The sequence below is a fragment of the Salarias fasciatus genome, chromosome 1 (assembly GCF_902148845.1).
Source record: "Salarias fasciatus chromosome 1, fSalaFa1.1, whole genome shotgun sequence".
Classification (NCBI taxonomy): domain Eukaryota; kingdom Metazoa; phylum Chordata; class Actinopteri; order Blenniiformes; family Blenniidae; genus Salarias; species Salarias fasciatus.
Genome location: NC_043745.1, coordinates 32,563,735 through 32,584,627, shown reverse-complemented (window position 1 = coordinate 32,584,627; position 20,893 = coordinate 32,563,735). Strand labels below are relative to the sequence as shown.

Genomic DNA, 20,893 nt, shown 5'->3' with positions numbered 1-20,893 from the left:
GAGAAGAAACAAACTTTTTCTATACTTCAGTTGTAGCAAACTTACAAAATGCAAATGTCACGAAGACTGTCTGATTTTTAGATATATATTTTTAAATGTATGTGACTATTTCTTGAAACTCCTGTTTACTGGAGGGATGCTGCATTGAATACGAACTACCTCACTTCACCTGCCAGCAGAGTGAAATGTATGCTTCTGTCAGTGCAGGAGAGCAGAACTCCCTCCAGACAGTCTCACACTGACTCTGTTTATCTTCACTGTGTTTGTCTCACGTAATTCTTGGTCTGATTGTCGTTGCAGTTAGAGCAGATCCAGAAGCATACGTGGTATCTGTAAGTATATCTCCCTGACGTTCATGCTTTCATTTTCTTTCTGTCCATGTTGAGTATGCTGAGTGTGTGTCCCTCATTAGGTGACCTGATAAAAGAAAAAAATGCTTCGGCAGGTATGCGGAATAATAATGAGGCACTTTTTAAATGGCTTGTTTTTTCTTTTCTTTTTTAGGTCTCCCATTGAGACCTTTCAGATAAAAAGCCGTTCTCATTAGACTTGTGTATGAGGGAGGTTTTTGTTACATCAGGATGCTGCCGTGCTCCTAATGGACCTCGATCACTAATGGATTCAGAGTTTCTGAGTTCAGTGAGGAAAAATTATAATAGTGATCAGAAATTAAGATGAAAGGTTATTAGAAAATCAACACATTGATTTTTGGCCTCTTAATCAAACAAATGTGTGTCTTTCAGTTTATGAAAGTACAGGTTGAGGTTTGTATTAGTTTAGTTTCCGGTCATGTCATCAAGGTGAAAGTTCAATAAAAATGTTTTACTGTTATTGGAAATTCAAAGTAGAAAAATGTCCCAAATCCATTAAGTTACATTAAGATCCAATTATTCAAGGTACTGTGCAATGTTTTCTCACTTTAGAATAAAAATGAAAGATATGTGTTGTGAATATTGTTTTTGTAGAGCTCTGAAAAAAATAAATTAAAAAAACCCCCAAAACATTATTTTATTGATTAACAGTGTGTAGTGTTCTTCCATTCAGACTTAACTCATGGATGGCGTTTTATTGTTTGAGCAAGTGGAAAAACCTGGAAACAAAAAGCACACATGCACAGGGAGAACATGCAAATTCCACACACTTGACTTACTAAGGTTTTGCATAATGGATGCCAAATTGCACGGTCAGACATCATGTGCGAACAAGAACAAATGTATGTTTGGCATGTTTTAGTCCAAGGTTGGAAAATCAATATTATTTCAGAGGCCACATTCAGCCCAGTTTAACCTTGACTGGGCCAATATAAATAAAATCGTGATCCTTCATTTTTAAACTGAAATCTTTGTTACCGTTGCTGTGAGCGTATGTGATGAAAATGTCTCCATCTTTCATCGTTCATGTCATCATTACCAGCATCTCATCTCAGACCTCAGTGTGGTTTTGTGTCTGCTACTCATAAAAAACTGTTGAGAGAAAAATCTGCGTTTTCCTTAAAGTTTTTGCGGTTTGCTTGCTGGTTTGACGAACCTCATTGGAGCCATTTGTGGCCCGGTTTTAGTTGTGTTCCTTTACCTGATCTCACCATTTACTCCAGCCTACACTGACATCCTCTAATCCCGCACCATGTTGCCGCTGTTATACTTCCTATGATCAGCAGATGTCGGGATGAATTATTCACCATCTGAACTCTCCTGCTCCATTTCTGTAGGGCGAATCACAATCAACAATCATTCAGTCCACTTGAAAAAAATTAGATTTCCAGTATCCACATTAGCTGGGCTTCTAAAGTGCGTTTGAAACCCACTCTGTCTAAGCTGGAATCCACATTTTCCGGCTTGAATTTGAAGAGCTTGCCTGGATTGTTGTGTAACAGTACTTGATTGTGAAATTCATTTTTGGAGCTATTTTGTGTTTTACTGTTCCAGATATGGACCTTTTGACGTCCCGTTGCATTTTAGCTGAAACCCGAGTGGCTTATTAAAGTTCAGCTGGTGGAATAAACATGATGGATGGACCTATTTTCTGTCTTTTAGATTACACTTGTAATGCAACCGAATAACAACTCTACAAACAAATCTTTCAGAGTCAGAAAAGAGACTTGGTTGCGACTGACGTCAATGATTTATTTTTTTCTGCAGCTTAAATCAACAAATTGATAATAGTACTGATAAATAGGTGTTTGGATGAAGACCTGCTCCCTCTGTACATGTTTATAAATTGTTTTACTTTTTATCGTAACTTGCATCTAAAGCCCCCCCGACCTCCATCAAAGCCCCTCAGGTGTAACATTCCACAATGTTTGCACAAAATACTAAGTTTTCTTGCTAGGATAGAAACCTGTAATGCCTGGTGTTGCAGAGCTGGAAAGAACGAGCCCGAGCCGGAGCAGCCCGTCCCGAGGAAGGTGGCCATCAGGACGCTGGCCGCCGCCGAGGAGATCGACCCCGACGTCCTGGAGAGCATGCACTCTCTGGGCTGCTTCAGAGACAAGGAGAAGCTGACCAAAGACCTCCTGTCTGAGGAGTGAGTGGCTGGGATGGCTGAATGGGGGGAGGTTTTAAAAAAAAGTGCAGTGGAAGCAGACTGGCAGGGAGGGGAGGAGGGGTGCGGATGAAGAAGAGCGGCGAGATGCATCAGCGGAAACGTATGAGACGGCTTGAGAAATTGTCAGTTTGATGAATTCTTCTATTTAACGTGTCGCACGATGATGGAGCGTCTTTGTGTCCGGCTCCTCTCGCCGACGCTCTTCTCTCCTCAGTGACAACCAGGAGAAGATGATCTACTTCCTGCTGCTGGATCGGAAGGAGCGGTACCCGAGCCACGAGGACCAGAACCTGCCGCCAAGAAATGAGATCGGTAGGCCAGTCCAGCATCTCTGGCTCAGACACAACCGGATCAGCAAACACAGGATTCAGCCCAAGAAATTTATTTTTTTTAAAGTCAGAAAATGTTTCAGCTCCATTTTGAACAAATATAGTGAAGAAACATGTGACACATGTTGACATATCTGAATTCTGCCGTCACATAATGTCTGGAAAACGAGTTTATAATTGATGTTAATCAGAGACACGTCTGAACTTGGTTCTGACAAACCGAAGGACAAAACTAAACAAGGTCCTCACAGGATTCCTATAAAGTCTAAATATAAAAGCAGGTCTGCATTAGTATGCACTTCCCAAATGTTGCACCATTACGCACAGAATGCATAATGGATGGTTTTGGGATTGTGAAGCACTTGGCTTTGCTCTGATTTATTGTATTTTCCAGTGAATTATTCATTGCACTTTAAAATGAAGAATCACACCAACCTCTCTGGGTTGTGACTTTGCTTCAACTTCTAACCTTCCAGCCGCATTAATGCAGCCTGAGTGGTGTAGAGTTTGGATGATTTGGTTTTCTGATCGGTCTCTCGTCTGTCCCCCCCCCCCCCCCCCCCCCACCGCCGTGACCTCGGCTCGTCCTGACGCGGCTCAGCAGACCCTCCCAGGAAGCGCGTGGACTCGCCCATGCTGAGCCGCCACGGCAAGCGGAGGCCGGAGAGGAAGTCCATGGAGGTGCTGAGCGTGACGGAGGGCGGCTCCCCCGTCCCGGTGCGGCGAGCCATCGACATGGCCACCCACGGGCAGAGGTGAGACGCGGACACGGCGTCGGCGTGCATGTCAGAACAGACGCGTCTCCGGGCCGCCCCGGAGGTCCTGCTGCCGTACAGCGTGCTGTTGGTGATTCCTGATGGATTATCAGTGATGATAAATATTGTATTTAATCGCAGTTCGCTGGTAAAAACGGTGCGCCTCATCAGGGGTCCATTGGAGTTTCTCTGTTTTCCTCACCTGGAAAGCCTGTCTGCTCTCCAGCAGGTCTCTCCTCTGCTGCCAGTCTTTTCCTGCTTCATTGAACTGCGGTTAAATACATGAGCCGTTCTTCTGTCTCTGTTGGTTCAGGATGTACAGTACACATCACACCAGGCCTGTTCTCAGACTCTGTCGGAGACTAATGGTGCCGCTCTGAGCTGTGGCTTTGAAAACCATCCCGGCTGTTAAAATGCATGAGCGCGTCTCTTCAGGTCTGTGCGTGGCGTGTGTGTAAAGTGTGAGCATGAGGCATGCGGTCAAAGTGGACAAGGAGGCATCCGGCTCCAGAAGCTGCAGCCCTGAAAGTACATCTGTCCGGTTTAATGCTGCACTGAGCAGGAGTTTTACTGCAGGGAGGAGGTGCAGGGTACTCTGGTCTGACCGCATCTTTAAAACCACCAGCTGCACTCCAGACCTGCTCCGATATCACAAGATCCCTTCCTTTCTTCTTACTTCCTGCCTCCCTCGCCCATCTCTTCGTTTTCTGTTCTCTTTTCCAGACTTCCCTTTATTCTTTTTTTTCTCCTTTAAAAGTGAGGGAATCAAATAGAGGAATGAAAATGAGGGAAAGTTTGTAAACGTAAAGAGGAAAAAGATTGATTAAATATAAGATAAACAATCAAACTGAAGTTTAAATGACCGACACATGCATCCGCAGCTTTACATTACATGAAAGTAACCAGTAGAAGCTCCTCAAAGGTTCTGATGAGCTTTAAAACTTTGTCCCAAATCTGCATTCCTTTAAGAACTGGTTACACAATTATTCTAAAATGCAAATATACAGCCTTTTACCTTCCACCTCCTCCTGGATCAGCCTTGATATCTGGTTCAAAAAAGACTTTTTCTTTCTTCTTCTTTTTTTTAATCATAAGGTGCTGTTAAAATTCAGAAAGAGTTGATACGAATGTAGCCATTTAAGATTTTTATCTTGAGTTCAGCAGGTCAAAAGCAGACCTGTGAGTCATCAGTTCTGAAAATACTCATAGCCTGTGTGCTCAGCAGTCGGCTGGGAGAAAAAAATAAAAACCACAGCGGGTCAGTTACAAGGCAAACGAATACAGCTGAAATCCACATGAAAGTCTTTATTTAATGTGACCCTGAGGCTTGGACTGATCACACACAGTCATTTCCACCTGATTCTGCAGACGTGAGTTCAGTCAGAGTGGAAATAATCAGCAGCCACGGAGCAGCCTGGCGAGAGTGAGGAAACCCTGAAGACAGGACGGTTCATGCTAATGCAGCACAGCCTGTGCTGTTTCAAACCAAAGAAGAAGACTGGCTCAGACTTAGACAGTAGTGGTGTCAGAGCTAAAAATAACACATGACACAAAATAACACATTTGCGTTTAAAGAGAAAAAAATATATATTTCATCTAAGGTTTTCTCTCCCAAACCTAGAATTCAAATTTTCTCCTTCTATTTATGTTTTGATGTATTTGTTCTCGGTTTAGCAAATGAAACCTTTTTTTCTAAAACTGTTCAATGTAAATAATGAGTTGGAGTCATATTGTTGAAAGCCTGTGAATGTTTTGCATTCGTCAGAAGAATAGGTCCATTTTTCATTGAACCCACATTCTCAGCTCTGTTACTCATCCCACAAATGCTTCTTCCTCATAAATGTTTAAAAAGGAAATAAACACTCTTAGATTAATTGAAAAAAGAAATAATCTACCAAATCCAGGTCTGTTTACAGTTTGTTCTATGACTAATTGCTTAATACACATTATTTTTTCCTTAAAAAGTGGCATCTTTGTTACAACTTGAATATTTATAATACAACATCTAACTTTTCATAAAGTATCCTAATCAGTATTAACGTTAGAGTTTGGTGATTTAAATTCATGATTCATGACACCAGGCCACCTTTTTTTAGGTATTTGCTGCAATAGCTTATGTAAACCCACCCGTTATTTGTTGAAAATGTAAATACAATTCAAATTAAAACATTCCCAGGGGGTTTTCACAGCACAAACACAGTCGGACCCAGAGGCTAAGCAGCATGCTGCTGTCTCAAGGCTCAGCGACAGAGCGCATTTTAGCCACTTAGATGAAAACCTACTGAATAAAACATCAATATAAGCTTGTTTTTATTATACTACCACTGCTTTACAGAGCTTGCTGGTGCTTCCACAAAGAGTGAGAGTTGCAGGGAAGCTCTGAATGTAAAAATTAAACCAGTTTGAAGTGGCTAAAATATTTTTGTATTGTTAGAATATTTAATAGCACCACTGTAGTTTTAATGCTTTAACTTTCACCAGAACAATTTGAAGAAAATGTGGAAAAAGTAGCAAAGCAGTCCTATTAAAGTCTGTGGGAAAATGGAACAACGTGATCAATCATACACACCAACACAAGCAAGAAACGCCTTTAAGATGTATTCTATGAACTAACTGTGCACAATTTCAATTACTGAAATTGTTTTCTAGGTCGCTACCTAAATAAGCAGGACAAGTTAATAAAATGACTGATAAATGAAAGCGCCAGTTTATCACAGATTGATTTTCCCAGTAGAGAGTTTCCTGTTTGACATCTTTCATGCATTATTCCCACTTGGATGTCAGGGTTTTCCCATTTCCCAGTTATGAATGAACGTATGAACAAATGCACAACAAGTTAAAATATTCCTAGCTGTATTGTTTGTATTTGTAATATGAAGTCTTAGAGAGATTTTCCTGAAAGTTTTTTTTTCTTCTGTGTATGTGACTGATGAGTGAAATTAAACTCATTAGCCCCCGTTGTTGTATTTACATTCTCAAGTTTTAAGTTGCACAGTTGGATCATAATTTGGTTGAGTAAAGTTAGAGTGGATTGAATTGTGCCTCCTTATCGTGTTTCCAGCGCGGCCCAGCAGGAGTCCGCTGCTTTGTTTCAGCGCTGCTGGAAAACCTGTTCAGCTTCTGTTCTCTTAATTCTGGGGAATCCTCCAGGCGAGCAGTGATTCAGCAGAGAACACGAAGCTCAGCTTTACTGTGTTTACACAAGTCCCAGAGTAAATATGGCAATAAAATGCATTGTTTGTGCACGGTAAGGTAGCAGGTTAATGTCCCACCGACTCGAGCATGCCCCATGAACGTGATTCTCCTTTCTTCTTCTTCTCCTTCTTGTTCTTCTTCTTTTTTTGGTCTTCTGATTTCTCGACCTCTGCATGTTTCCTTTGATTTGTTTCATGGTGTATTTCTTTCTTCTTTCTTTATTTTACAGTGCTAAGTTTGATTTTGGAGTATTGCATGCCATTCGTTAGAATTCCCCTTATGTGACTGCCTTTCTGTCTGTCTCTTTATTTTCTGTCTGCCCCTTTTTTAGCAAATCTGTTTTCAGTAAAAGCTTGGATATCACAAACGCTAACTGCAGCAAGGAGGAAAGGTATTGGTCTGCTCCCTTGATCTCCATTCATTTATTCTGTCTATTAGTTTTCCTTTCTCTCCATTTGTTTACCCCTTTGTTCGTGTTCATCACTGGAGGTTTTTTACATGTTGTTCTCATTTACTAACAAGTGTCTTTCTGTGTCACATTAACCATTACAGAGTCTTTTTACTAAGAAATGTATTTCTAACAAGAAACAGCAAAAAATCACAAAGATCAAAGTTCAAAGGTTGATAAATGTTCATGAATCCAATCTGTTACATGGTGGAGCAAATTATAAATCTTTCCAGAAATAAGCATTAGGATCCACTCTGATCAACATATTTGATATGTTAGAAGGATAAAACATTCAGATTGAGCTTTTTGCTGTGTTCTCGTATCAGTACAGAAGCCGATAACCTTTAATAACACATCATGTTTGGACTTATATGGATACTTGTTTGTAATTGCGATTAAAACCAGATTAAATGGTGTAAAATCACATCTAGACAATAGGAAGAATTATTTTATAGTAATGTTTTGTACATTTTTCATTTACACTAGTTCTGTTTATTCAGTTTCCATGAAATATTTTTTTATAATTATTTTTGCTAATCTTTTTTTGCTGATTTATATGACTTATAAAGGTAATTTTGTTCTGATTTTTCATTTACTTTTAGATTGCTAATATTATTATATTATGTAGTTATTATTTGTATTTAATTATATATTTTTTGTTTTTTTTCAGTTTTCTTAAGCACATGTTAAAATATTTAAAAATGAAATGTTTGAATGTTATTTTTCTTTAGTTTGTTGCTTGAAAAATTGTTTAAATATAATTTTTCTAAATACTTGCATTTGGATTTCCTTCTTTGCCAGCTTTTTTTCATTTTTTTTTCTCCTGCTCAATCTTGAGTGTGGATGCTGCAGTAATGTTTTTTTTAAAGACGTCTTTGTCTGCCAGCTATTACGTCTTGTGTACAGTGTGACAATTTAGAATCTGATTATGATAGAAGGAGCTCATATTAATGGAAACGTTGTTGCAGGAAGCAGCGATATTATAATGGCAGCCGTGCAGCAAAGTGCTGAACCTTCATCTTTGCTGCATATGCAATGTGGCCTTAATAAACTACGGCTGTCCGATGCATCCAGCGACCGACATCAACATCGACAGACACTGAATTAAAAGATAATGACTCTAAAAACTGCAGGAGAAAGGAAGCATGCTATTCTGTATATGAAATCAGCACATTTTCCTCGCTGCAGCCACTTTCTGCGCTGACTTCCCTCCTGCAGCCCGCGGGAGGCGAAAACTGTTTTTTAGGTCAGCTTCCTGCCTCCTCTTCTCTCCTCCTCCCTCCTACTAAACATCTTCACTCCCCATCGTCACTGTGCGTGTGTGTGTTTTTGGTTGGTGTGTGTTTTGCGAAGTGGGGGGGGGGGGGTTACACTTGTTTGTTGTTGGTGCGGCCTCCCCGTGCGGCTGACCTTGCAGAGCGAGGGGGTTGGGTGCAGTTTGTCTTTGGATTTGCGGCCTGTATGGAGATTAGCATGAATTAATTGCCAGGAATGCAGATGGAGCACAAACAGGGGATGGAAATGAGGCCTTACAGTCGAGCTGAATAGCCCTTTATCCCGCTCGTCATCTAATTGGCGAGATCCGTAAAAATGAAGCTTGTTGCGTTCCCCACTTCATCACTGCCGACGAGGCGGGAATTAATTTTCAAGATTTCAAAGAGGAGCCGGCCCCGGCTTCCTGATTGTGCGGCTGGATGGGTGTCACAGTTAATGAGCTGCATGCTGCAACAGAAACTCCTCTTGTGGAGCGGCTGACGGCGTGGAGAGTTTCCTCATCGTCGCTAATGGAGCCGCTGTGAACGTGCTGGAGACCATTCAAGCTCCTCCTCCACATCAGCCAGAGCTGCATCTGCAGCTTGTGTGACTCTGATCAGCATTACACCAAATCAGCACCCAGATTGTTTGATCATTAATCGATAATCGATTTTTTTCAGACCACAAGGCCTTTTTGATTATTGATATATAGATTAAAAGATTCGGTGGCAGATAAAACTGCTAAATGTGTGTAAAAGAAAAGGTACAGTGTGAAGCCATTACGTGGAAGAGATGCAGTGACTGAGAACTACAAATACAAACACAAGGTAAAGTTTTAAAATAGAGAATTTAACCTCGATAAGTCAGTGAAAATGTTATGTATTGGTAAGTCTGGCTTTTCGCCATGGTTTGCCAATTGATGTAAACATGTGAGCTACCTGCTGATTCTCTGTGAGATTAATATCTGGCACACTCGCCTCCCCAGCTGGATGTGCAGTGATCTCAGTCTTTACTTACACCGATAGTGAATTAAAAAAAAAAGAAATCAGCTTGTCCATACATGATGATTCACTCCCCCTATTACTGCTAGCATGCTGTTTCTTGGTAAATTATGCTAATTCCACTTGGCTAAAATGATCAAAGACCCAGTGTGGTAATCCACAATCACAATGTTGAATCTGTTAATCAATCTGTCTTCTACCAGCCATTAGTACTCTGAAAATATAGCCAGCTGTGTTTTGTGGTGATTAGTGATGGAGGTGGAAAAGGGATAAGCTGACTCCCGTTAAAAAAGAGGCCTGGGTTCTTTACCAAGTATGTCTTTCAGTCAGTAATCTAGCGTGTCATTTCTTTGGGGGCTTCCATCCTGAAATCCAATTCAGTTCAGCTTTGTTTATATTGCGCCAGTTACAACATAGTCATTTCTCGACACTTTTACATAGAAGACCCAACAGATCCACATGAGGAAGCATCAGCCACTGTCAAAAGGAAAAACTCCTTTTTTCCCTAGAGGGACGTTGGAGGGAAAACTCAACCTGGCGAACTGTGGTTGAGTGGCTCCCACACAGATCTATCCGAGATCTATCTGCAATGTACAGCAAGAGTCAGAAATGTGCGAGATCACTGCGTAGTCATTCTTAAATTATACTAGATGGTAAACAGCCATAGGAAAATGAACAACGCCAAATCGAATAATCAACGATGATTAAGTGTGACCATTTACCTGGCTTTTTATACTGTTTTACACATGCATCTGCGATCATGCGGGGTAATCCGCCCACTTTCTGCAACGATGCAAGATGTAAACAAGATCAGGACAAACAGAGAACAGAGCGCCATCTCGACATAATCCCTCCGCCTACTCTACACTACTGTACGGCATCAATCCGATTTTGCGTGACCATACACACACTATATACGCAGTCAGTCTGCCAGCACTACGAGAAAACTGTAATGCAAAATTCAAATTTCAAATTTATTTCAAATTTCAAAATGACAAAAATGTCACATAGAGACATACTGTACATTTGAGAATAATACATTTTGTAGCTAGGGACACCCTTGGAAGCAGACCAATGCTTATTGACGGGGCCCTTACAGCATTTAAGAAAAAGAATTTTACATTCAGCACAGAAAATCACATTCAACCTACAATTACCTAAACTATTACCTACCCTACACTAATCCTACCTGTACATGACAACAATGTCTGCTTCAATCATTAGCCATAAACACACATCAACAAATTATTACATACAGATTACTCATGGGCTTCAGAAGACATAAATAAGCCGTCAGCTCATCGGGGTTCCATTATATTTTTCAAGGAGGTAACTTGGGTAAGTATTACACCATGTGATGTTACAATAATTTGGATGAGGTTCAAATAGGGACCTATATAGAGTCAGAAGGGCCTCAAAGGGAAGAAAATGTCTCACCTTGAAAAAAAAAGGCCAACATATTTCGATAGTTTCATTGTTAGGTAATCAAGATGTTTGCTGAAGTTTAAATGTTCATCAATTTGGATATCAAGAAGTGTAATAAATTCAACTCGTTCAAGTACGCAATTGCTTATTTTAATTTGTACATTTCCAAGGCTTTTCCGACGTCTACTTGAGCGGAATATGATAAATTTGGTTTTCACTATGTTCAATGATAATTTATTACATTTAAACCAGGTGTCAACTTTATCCAATTCCTGATTTACAATGTTTTGAAGTTGATCCAGGTTTTTGTGAGATAGGAATAAATTTGTGTCATATGCAAAGACAAATTTCTGAAGAAGAATTTGAAAAATCATTTACATAAATTAGAAAAAGAAGTGGGCCTAAAATTGACCCTTGAGGTACCCCACAATTAATGGCTTTACAGTTAGATATATTATCCTTTACGTGCACATATTGCTGTCTGCCGCTTTATGCTTCTGAACCAACGGAGCGCTAAGCCCCTGACACCACAGTGCTCCAACTTTCCTAATCAAATGTTAAAATCAATAGTGTCAAACGCTTTTGATAAGTCGAGAGAAACACCAATTCCACACTCACCTGTGCAACATCAGCACACAAATACAATTGAATGTTGTTGTTTTTGAAGCCAATGTGTACTGCAGACCTTGGCGGACTCAGTTTGTCAGAGTGAAAGGCTAGTAAAAAAAAAAACCAAAAAAAAAAATCGACATCTAAGGTGAAGAGTTAAAGAGTATCTACACAGAAAAAAAAGCCATTAGGTTACCATGATGCTGTGAAAGTGAGATATATTACTTACCAATAAATGAGAGGATGAGACATTAAATGTATCAGTGATCATTTAGGTTAGGACGAAAGTTGATTTAAAAAAAACTTTTCAGGTTTTATATTCATTTTTTGTGATGAATATATGAATGTCAGGGTCATTAATACCAGAGAGACTGAAGCTGGCATCGTCACCATGCGCTCCACCGTCTCATGTGACGACAACACAGCTGTTTGTGAAATCTAATTTGTGTGTGTGTGTGTGTGTGTGTGTGTGTGTGTGTGTGTGTGTGTGTGTGTGTGTGTGTGTGTGAGTGTCGTCAAGCATATTTAATCATAATTTACTGTTTTCATTTTTCATCTCAAACTGTTTTTGTTTGTAAATCAAAGTCATGGCGGCCTGAAGCTGTGTAAAAACCCACTTGATGGGGACTCGTCATCCCCGTGAGGACAAACACATTCCCATAACTGTAACCAAAGTTACAGATATGGGAATGCTTAGCGCTCCAAGGTAGAAGTCACAGTTATGTGACATTAAATCTTCAGTAGATTAATGTAAGTTGATGGAAGATGTTGTGTTTGCGTGACATTTCAATAAGCATCAAGAAACCAGAACGCCTAACCAGTGTCACGGTTTTCAGGGTGTGTTTACATGTAAAAAGGCTCACTATAAAACCATTAATATTTAGCAGAATTTTGATTCAGACCTATTAACCCCACGGTCCCCATAAGCATCAAAAGCAGCATGTGTGTTCACATGCATGCAGCGTAACGACATTTTGGCTGGCGCTAGATTGAGAAGAAGGAAAGAATGGAAAATTAATGGAACGTAAATGAAAAATGATAAAACTCATGAACAGAGGAAAAATAAGCAAAGCTAATGAATTTTACAATGAAGGGATGGCTCAGTGTTTGTGTGTGTGTGTGTCTGTGTGTGAAATGTCTATACAGTTTGTTGTTAATGCAGGACATGGTTCATGTTCATGGTCTGTCTTTTTTTTCTTCACTGAAATGAGTTGGGAGGCAAGGTTTTTTTCTTTTTTCTTTTTTTTTTTTTTTTCTGAAACCAGAGCTAACATTCTGTGTGTGTGTGTGTATGTGTGTGTGTGTGTTCATTGTGTGTGCCATGTTGTCCAAACAATTAATAGCTTCAGGTATTGTTTCAGTTTCAAAGAGTCAAGTCAGCTGAACAAATCATCAACCAAAACAAAGACATGGAACAATGGGAAGAATTTTATATGGCAATATGAGCTCTGAGGCAGAAAAATGTTTTTTAAACTATGCCAAGGCCTCGTTTGCACAATGTTTCAAGTGAAAATGCATAGTTTTTTTCATTTTTCATTTCAGAGGTGTTTCGCGTTTACACAGCAATGCTTTCAAAAAATTATAAGAAAACGGCAGAAATGCTGAACACGATGTAGTTTTCATGTAGGGCCGCTAGCAGGGGCTGTGTTGCTTGTTTTTTTTGTTTTTTTTTTTTTAATAAAATCACACATAGATTGGTACAGAGAGCAATATATTAAGCATTTGCAATGAGGAGCAGATGTAAAATAGTATGACCAACCAAGTCCAATGAGAATGGAGCCTGTGAGTCATGACACATGACTCACAGTTGATTTGTTGGCAGACCCCCAGAAGGCAATGAACATTTTACATTTTCACTTGAAAACATCGTGTGAACAGCGCTTAAAGCTAGGGTAGACGATGTTGTCCAAAAGCACTTTTTGTCATACTGAGTGAAATGCTCCTCGCCCTCTGGGAGAAGTCAATACATTATGTGGACGGAAAAAGGTGCGGAAAAAATCTGACCACTGTAGCGGCCAAAGGAGTGTAAAAACTCCGACCAATCGTAAGGCGCGGACCGCTCTTAAGGAACCAATCAAATCTCTTCGCCGTTCTACCAGCCCCCTGCGCGTACATTTCAATGGCGTGCACTGGCCCTGGTTCAGTGCGCGCGCACGTTGCCAAGGCGCTCGCGTGAAAAATAGAACAAAGCGGAGCGGGCGCGCTGCGCTCCTATGCGCGTTGTGTGCGGGCAGTCAGAAAGGTTAGTAACATCACAACTCTGTGCGCGTGGCGCTTCCGCGTCCAGTGCGTTCGCTCCCAACAGGTGGGAGCTGGGCGGAGCCTTGGGAGATGCTACATTCGTGCTACATGCTAGTTTTCCAAGATCGCCGACCCTAGCTTTAAAGGTGCATTAAGGAGTTTGCACGTTTTATGCGAAACAGCGCCCCCTGCAGGCCTTGGGTGTAATGCAGCTTAGTGAAAAACTCGTGCCTGTGGCTCGCATGCACAGAAGAGGGGAACTCCTTCCTCGCTCATTTAGTAGCGCTCAAATAAGATTTAAGTTTCTTTTACCTGGTGGAGTCTGTGCTGGAGCTGTGGCAGTGCTAGAAGCCAGTCTTTTCTTACTTTCTGGAAGATCCTGCTCAGTTGTTGCTCACTAAGCATCTGGCGGAGTAATGGCGGACAAAACGAAACTTAACAGCCGGAGCGCGCATTACGTCATTCCTTTCAAATTCTCCCAAAAAAATTCTGGTGCCAGACCGGCACTGTGACTTTCAGCTGTTAGAGGTACTTGTAATGAATATGTCAGGGCACATTGTTCACATCATTAACAATGTGTAACATATTTATGGTGGAAAATAAGTATTTTTAAGGTTGTAAAACTCCTTAATGCACCTTTAAGTTTCATCAAAACTGTTGATCTGAGCACAATAAAGAAAAAAGGTACAGTAGAAATAAACAATGGGGTCCTTGTGGTTCGGACGCCACAAATAACATGAAACGTGGTTCGTTTGATTTAATTGAATGAGAGAATGTGTGTTTGTGAAAAATCTCAGGATAAAACAACAAAAATTATGTCTCTGTGCACGAAAAGTTAAAGTCCACGTGTGTGTGTGTGTGTGTGTGTGTGTGTGTGTGTGTGTGTGTGTGTGTGTGTGTGTGTGTGTGTGCGCGCGCGCGCGCGCGCGTGCGTGCGCATGCGTGCGTGTACGTGTGTGTGTGTGTGCAGGTCGCGGTCGATCAGCGGGGCGTCCTCCGGTCTGTCCACCAGCCCTCTCAGCAGCCCTCGGGTAAGTGTCGCTTCTTTCACTGCAGTTTTTTTCTTTTTTCCCCACATTGCACCTCACTGGCTTGCTGACTGGCTCTGCTGGCGCACACATAACACACACACACACACACACACACACACACACACACACACACACACGGGTCCATTCACCTCAACCTGTCATCAGCAGCTCTCGCCGCTGTGGGCTTCATCCGGAGCCTGTGGGACGCACAGCAGAGGCAGATATTGAGAAAATCCCCACAATTTGGATTCTTCAGGTCAAACTGGAAGCCTTTCACATCACAAAAAATCAGCTTGGTCTTCATCCTGTTATAAAAGTCATGGTAACAAATGGCCAGCCTGTCCTGTCACATCAGAAAACACTTAAATTGCTCCAATCCTTCACATTTTGATGGTTAGTGAAAGCTTAGTTTGGTAATAGCACTTTTATATTACAGAGCAACAGCAGGAATGTGGTCGAGTTTCGGCCACAATGCTTTATTTTAATTTTAAAGTCTATTTTCTGATAACACAAGTAGCTAATCACTATTAATAAATGAATAAGTTGCTTAAGTTTCAGAGGACTTGTTATGATTTGCTTTGATGAAAACAGTTTATAGACTCTTTGTCCTGGTCACTGAGATAACTGTTAGCTTTAGTCAAACTTGAATTGTTAATGGTTACTATCCCGCTAAACTCTTTTTTTCAGGAGCAGTGGTTAAATGATTAAAACTAACTCAGTCCTCCTGACAGCAGCATAAAATACACCCTACATTAGCTTTAGTTTATTTGCCTGTGGCTGCTTATTGTAGTTTATTCTTATAATAGGTTCATACAGTACATGCCTTTTAATAACATCTTCCTTCAAGTCAGCTAATGTGTTACAGAATTATTTCAATCATTCACTAAAGAGATGATCAAAAAGATAACTATTCAAAGGAATTAATAGTTCATTTTTCAAGAAACTGAATAGTTATCTTCAGTACCTTATACAACACTGCAAATAACTCAGTTAAATTAATCATCACTGCACTTCCTCTGGGTGCCGCTTCATTGTGGACTCTAGAAGCGTGCATGGAATGAGCATGCGATTATAGTTACCTTTTTCTGAGGTGAGGCACATCGCTCGCTTTGAAAATCCACTGCTGTGCGTCACGCCGAGCTCCGGATGAAGCGGGACCGCATCCATCTGAGGCCGAAAACCTTCAAACTCCAGATGAGATCCGGTGATCAATGTCCATGCAGGCCGGATTTTCATGCAGCTGCGGATTCGCAGTGGAATCGATCCATCAGAGGGAGAGAGAGAGAAAAAGAATCTTGTAAACTGAAGAGAGCTGAGAAGACGGAGCAGAGACAAACAGCGTGTGAATCAACCCTCAGCTCCCATGGAGACATGCATTTTTTACAAGTTACCCTCAGCAAGGACGCAGCCGGTGTACCATCAAACATCCTCCGCCTCACAAAGACACGCAGAAGCACTGCTTTTTATAAAATGAATGTCATTGTTTTATTCTTCCGAGCAGCACATTATAGTCTGCTTATCAAGCTGCAAACTGAGGAGGAGGCAGATTTTTGTCTTTAGTTCCACTTTATATATGGAGCGTTTTGAATGGAAGTGAAACACAAAAAGTTTTTGAACTGAAATAAACTCACCCGAAAGACATTCAAATGTTGTAAATCAGGCAAGGACGTTACAGCAGGCTGGCAGCTCAAAGTTGAAGAAATCACAAAGGATATAAAAACAGACATGACTGAACGGCGAATAGGAAGGAGGAGGGAACAAGAGCGTCATTCAAAGCAAATATTGAGAATTAGGATGACAAAAGAAACTGTTTTTTCTAGCAATTTTTCATAGTCATTAGTTCATAAAACTGGTTTTCATTCAGATTTTAGAGCATCTTCCTCCCACTGACTGATGTGACTCCAACAAGGAGCTACATGTTCTTATTTGTGAAACACGTCCCACTATGAAATTCTATTAAAATAAGTTGTTACTTTCTAAGTGCAGCAACTGTTGAGCGATTTCACTCATTTTTAAAGACATTACTTAAAAATTGATTGCGTTCACACATTACATTTATTTAACTTACACAACACAGATATGAGCAGACACAACAATTACAACATCGATATTGAAGCTCCTTCAGGCATATTTGGAAGCAATAAAATATTCTTTACAGTGGAAGCTCATTAACACTCTGCAGCATGTTTGCTTTAGACCTGGTAGCTGCAATCACACCGGAGATGAAGTCATCACCTGGTTATTTAAAACGAACCTTTTCCTGACTGGTTCTGACATTTATTGTGAAGTTCTGCGAGCAGCTCCATTGTTTGATGGGGCCGAGCCCCGCTCTGGGTCGCCACCGCTCGGATCGGCTCATTCATCCCACAGCATCATGCGTCAGCACGGGGCATGCTCGCTGGCAGCTCTCCCGCACTGGAGGGCCAGGCTAAAGCTGCTAGCTTTCAAGCTGGGTCACTTGCTGGTAATTAGGGATGCACCGATGAATCAGACCGTAATCATGAATGCTTTTTTTAACCAATGTGACATACAGGGTTTTACTCATTTTGATGACTGTTTTTTTTTTCGTTTTTCCTCATTTGGTTGAATGTGATCAAGCTGATCATGGTGTGTTTGTCAAGTACAAAAATGCATTTTATACTTGTGTTTACCGCCTCAACAACATTTTTGGGAAGTGGTGCAATTTTCAGGCTAAAATTTGGACCAGGTAAATAAACAAGGCTTTTCCTGTAAAGCATTTTTTACCTCATGAAATAAATTAACTTTTGAGGTAAAAATAGGATTAGTTATATAAATGCAATTAACAAGGAGTGCAGTGTTTTAAAAAGGTCCAATGTCACACTGTAAGTATAACAGATAAGGTAGTTATAGGCTACATATGAAGCCTTTTCAGACCTAAAGTAGAAATCCAATGCAAGATTCTTGTCTTCTCTGCATTTAAACAAAATTATCAACCAATTCCTTTCTGAACCATGTGGGTGCTTTGTCTAATCATTGGATTTTCAGGTGAAAATTTGCAACCGCAGTTCATGCAGAGGCAGTAAAAGAAAATACAGATAAAGTACAAATAACACATTTTTTACAAAACTTAGGTAGATTTGCGTTTAGTTATGCATTCGTTAAGTTTGTTGTTCTTGAAAAGTAACTTTGATTTACTGATGTTGGAAAACTGCTGATATTAATTCTTGTGTGATTGATCTGAGTGAGAAGGATCACAAATGTGTCTGTGGGTCTTATAAAGCAATCTCTGTCAGGCCTGGCCACTGAAAGTAATGACCCAGTGCCTTTTCCCGAGTCAAACAGAAAAACTGTCCATAAATCTTTATATTGCTTTGTGCCCTCAAACACATTGAAATGCAAACAGTGTCCCTCTGTGGCATTATTTTATGTTTGTGAGTTGAAATTAATAAGAAATATTTAAGGTGTGTGTCTCAAATTGAATTCAGTGCCACTGTTCATTTGAGAGTTGAGATCTCGGTGCATCCCTACTGTTAATGCGTCATGAATGCTCCACTGCAGCCTCCTGATTGGCTAATCACTGTGCTAATCGCATGTTCTGTTTTCTTTCTTTCTTGCACTCTCACCACTTCCTGCCTGCTCCACTTCTCAACCCATCTGCCACGCTCCTTCTTTTCATTTGGTTCCCCGCTGTTTTTTTTTTTTTTTTCTTTGAAATGGGAATGAACTTTTACTGGCCCGTGCTGTTGCTCCGACTTTCTCATTGGCTGACACCTGCTGTCATGTGTACCGGTGCATGACCGATCGCAGCCCAACCGGCGGTTCTTCATCCCGCCCCAGTCCCCAGACCTGTGCCAGTCCCCCAACTGCAGTCCCACCCACTCCCCCGAGGTCCGCCTCAACGGGGTGGGGCCCCGCACACCCAACTCCTTCCAGCCAAAGATGGGGTCCCCCCTCATGCACCCCCGCACGCAGACCCTCCCCGCCAAGCCCAGAATGTCCGAGAAGCCCCTGCAGACCACCAGGTCCAACCCGCTCCCCAACACGGCCCAGACCCCCTCCACTCCCAAATCCGAACCCTCCACGCCCTGCCAGCCTCTGGCTCCCTGCATCCCCAACAGTCCCCGGGTGAGGCGTCACCCTCCCCTCACTGTCCCCCCCAAACTGTCCATCCCCCTCTCGCCGGTGCCCCCCATGTCGCCCCTCCGCCGGCACCACCTCCACCCTGACCACAACGGCAAATCTGTCCCCATCGCGCAGGTGACCCCTCACCCCTCCCCCAGAGGGAGCCCTCTCCCCACCCCCAAAGGCACCCCGGTGCACACGCCCAAGGACAGCCCGGCTGGCACGCCCAGCCCCACGCCGCCGCCCAGCCCCTCCATCGGCGGCATGCCCTGGAGGACGCGCCTCAACTCCATCAAGAACAGCTTCCTGGGCTCGCCACGCTTCCACCGCAGGAAAATGCAAGGTAGGGGAGCAGGGACGGAGCGGGATTAAAGTAAACTCCTCCTGATAAATCCGTCCAGTCAGATTTAATGATATTATCTCATTCTTATCGGGATGATAATCAATTCCACTGAAATTGTTTATGCATCACACCGATGTAGCTCCAGGGAGGAAGTGCAAATCATCTCCAAGCTCTTAATAACTCCATTTAGCTCCAGTATCACGATGAACTGCAGCCTCTGGCCAAGTCATAAAGGAGATAACAGCCTCATTACTGAGGGTGGAAAATTGACCATTTTTCTCCTCTTTTTGCTTTAGTTTAGGTAGTTTGCTCATAGCGGCTTTACTGTGCCACGAAATCCCTCCAGACAAAATGAAGGAAACCAGGATTACACTGGATGTTGTTGCTTACACTTGGCCAGCACTCCATGAAGAAATCAAATCAGTTATCTCTAAAGCCACAGATTACAAATTGGAGCCTTTGACCTCTGTTTGTGTCCACAGTTCCCACTCAGGAGGACATGTCCAGTCTCACCCCCGATTCCTCTCCAGAGTGAGTAACTCCTCGACACACACATTACAGACTGGTGTATTTATTTATGAGACATGCTGTCCAGCAGGTTGAAAGCAGTGATTTTTGTCATGAGTTTGAAATATGAAACTACTTCAGTTTTTACATTTTGAGAGAGGCACAACCAGCTTTGGTTGCAGCTTTATTTTTGTTGCTTTATTGAAACGACATCATCACAGATAAAACCTGCAAAGATTAATCAATTAAATTACTGGATCTTCTCATTTTTATGTGGAAAATCTCTGGATCCAACTTGTTCTTATGTCAGTATTTTCTGGTTATCTTACTTCTTCATGATATTCAGTCAAATATGTTTTGTCTGGTATTATCTGGCTTCATAGATAAATAAACCTGTGCGTCATCTACGTAGAATCGGAAGTTATCGCTCTGCTTCTCACTGTATTTTTTCTGCAGGAAACATCATTTTTCTCAAGCTAACTTAATGAATGAAAATGACCTCTGAGTTAGAGGAGTGGACGTGGGACTGTAGGTTTTCAGGTTCAAACCCCACAACTGACAAGTACACACTGTGGGTGCCTGACCCCAGTGGCTGCTGGGTGGAATGCAGAAAACAGCTGTCATCATACATTTGAAGTATGTGTAATGAAGTATGGGTCCTAACACAGAGCCCTGAGGAACTCCAGAAACAATGCCAATGTGAGCCCAGGAAGTATCAGTGATATGAAGACACTGGAATGTGTCTCATAAGTATAATATGATATAAATCAGTTTAGTGGTGTTCCTTTAATCCCAAAGACATGTTCAAAACTTGGTGATAAATATGGTCAGCAGATCTTTTGCTGGAGCTATTACTTTGAGGATTTCTATTCAATAATTAGAGCAAATCCTCACAAAAAATCATTTATAGGTAAATGGCAACACACCTCAACAAAATTGCCAAGGATTTTAGAAGTGAAAGAAGGAAGCTGAACACTGATCGAGTTGGGCTTTTTAAGAAGAGTTGAAGAGGTTCAATAACAGCAGCCTTGAAAGCCTCTAGTGTGAAGCATTTAAGCAGTGATGGATTAATCTGACCCAGTATTTACTTGCTTATAAAAGGAGAAACACACTAGTCAGGATTGGATC

At 41.5% G+C, this 20,893-nt stretch overlaps 1 protein-coding gene across 9 annotated transcripts in view; it reads left to right on the top strand.

The window, feature by feature from the left end:
- LOC115392472 (serine/threonine-protein kinase BRSK2-like) overlaps positions 1–20,893 on the top strand; it is a 151,771-nt gene that overhangs the window by 120,532 nt on the left and 10,346 nt on the right. For 3 of the 9 annotated variants that reach the window (XM_030097142.1, XM_030097107.1, XM_030097088.1), the window contains exons 9-16: positions 301–332; positions 2,359–2,523; positions 2,759–2,856; positions 3,475–3,628; positions 7,155–7,214; positions 14,772–14,832; positions 18,601–19,258; positions 19,741–19,789. In XM_030097142.1, the coding sequence (XP_029953002.1) occupies positions 301–332; positions 2,359–2,523; positions 2,759–2,856; positions 3,475–3,628; positions 7,155–7,214; positions 14,772–14,832; positions 18,601–19,258; positions 19,741–19,789 (1,277 nt within the window). The remainder of the gene's footprint in view (positions 1–300; positions 333–2,358; positions 2,524–2,758; positions 2,857–3,474; positions 3,629–7,154; positions 7,215–14,771; positions 14,833–18,600; positions 19,259–19,740; positions 19,790–20,893) is intronic. The other 6 variants (XM_030097115.1, XM_030097097.1, XM_030097161.1 and 3 more) reach the window with 5 other exon arrangements.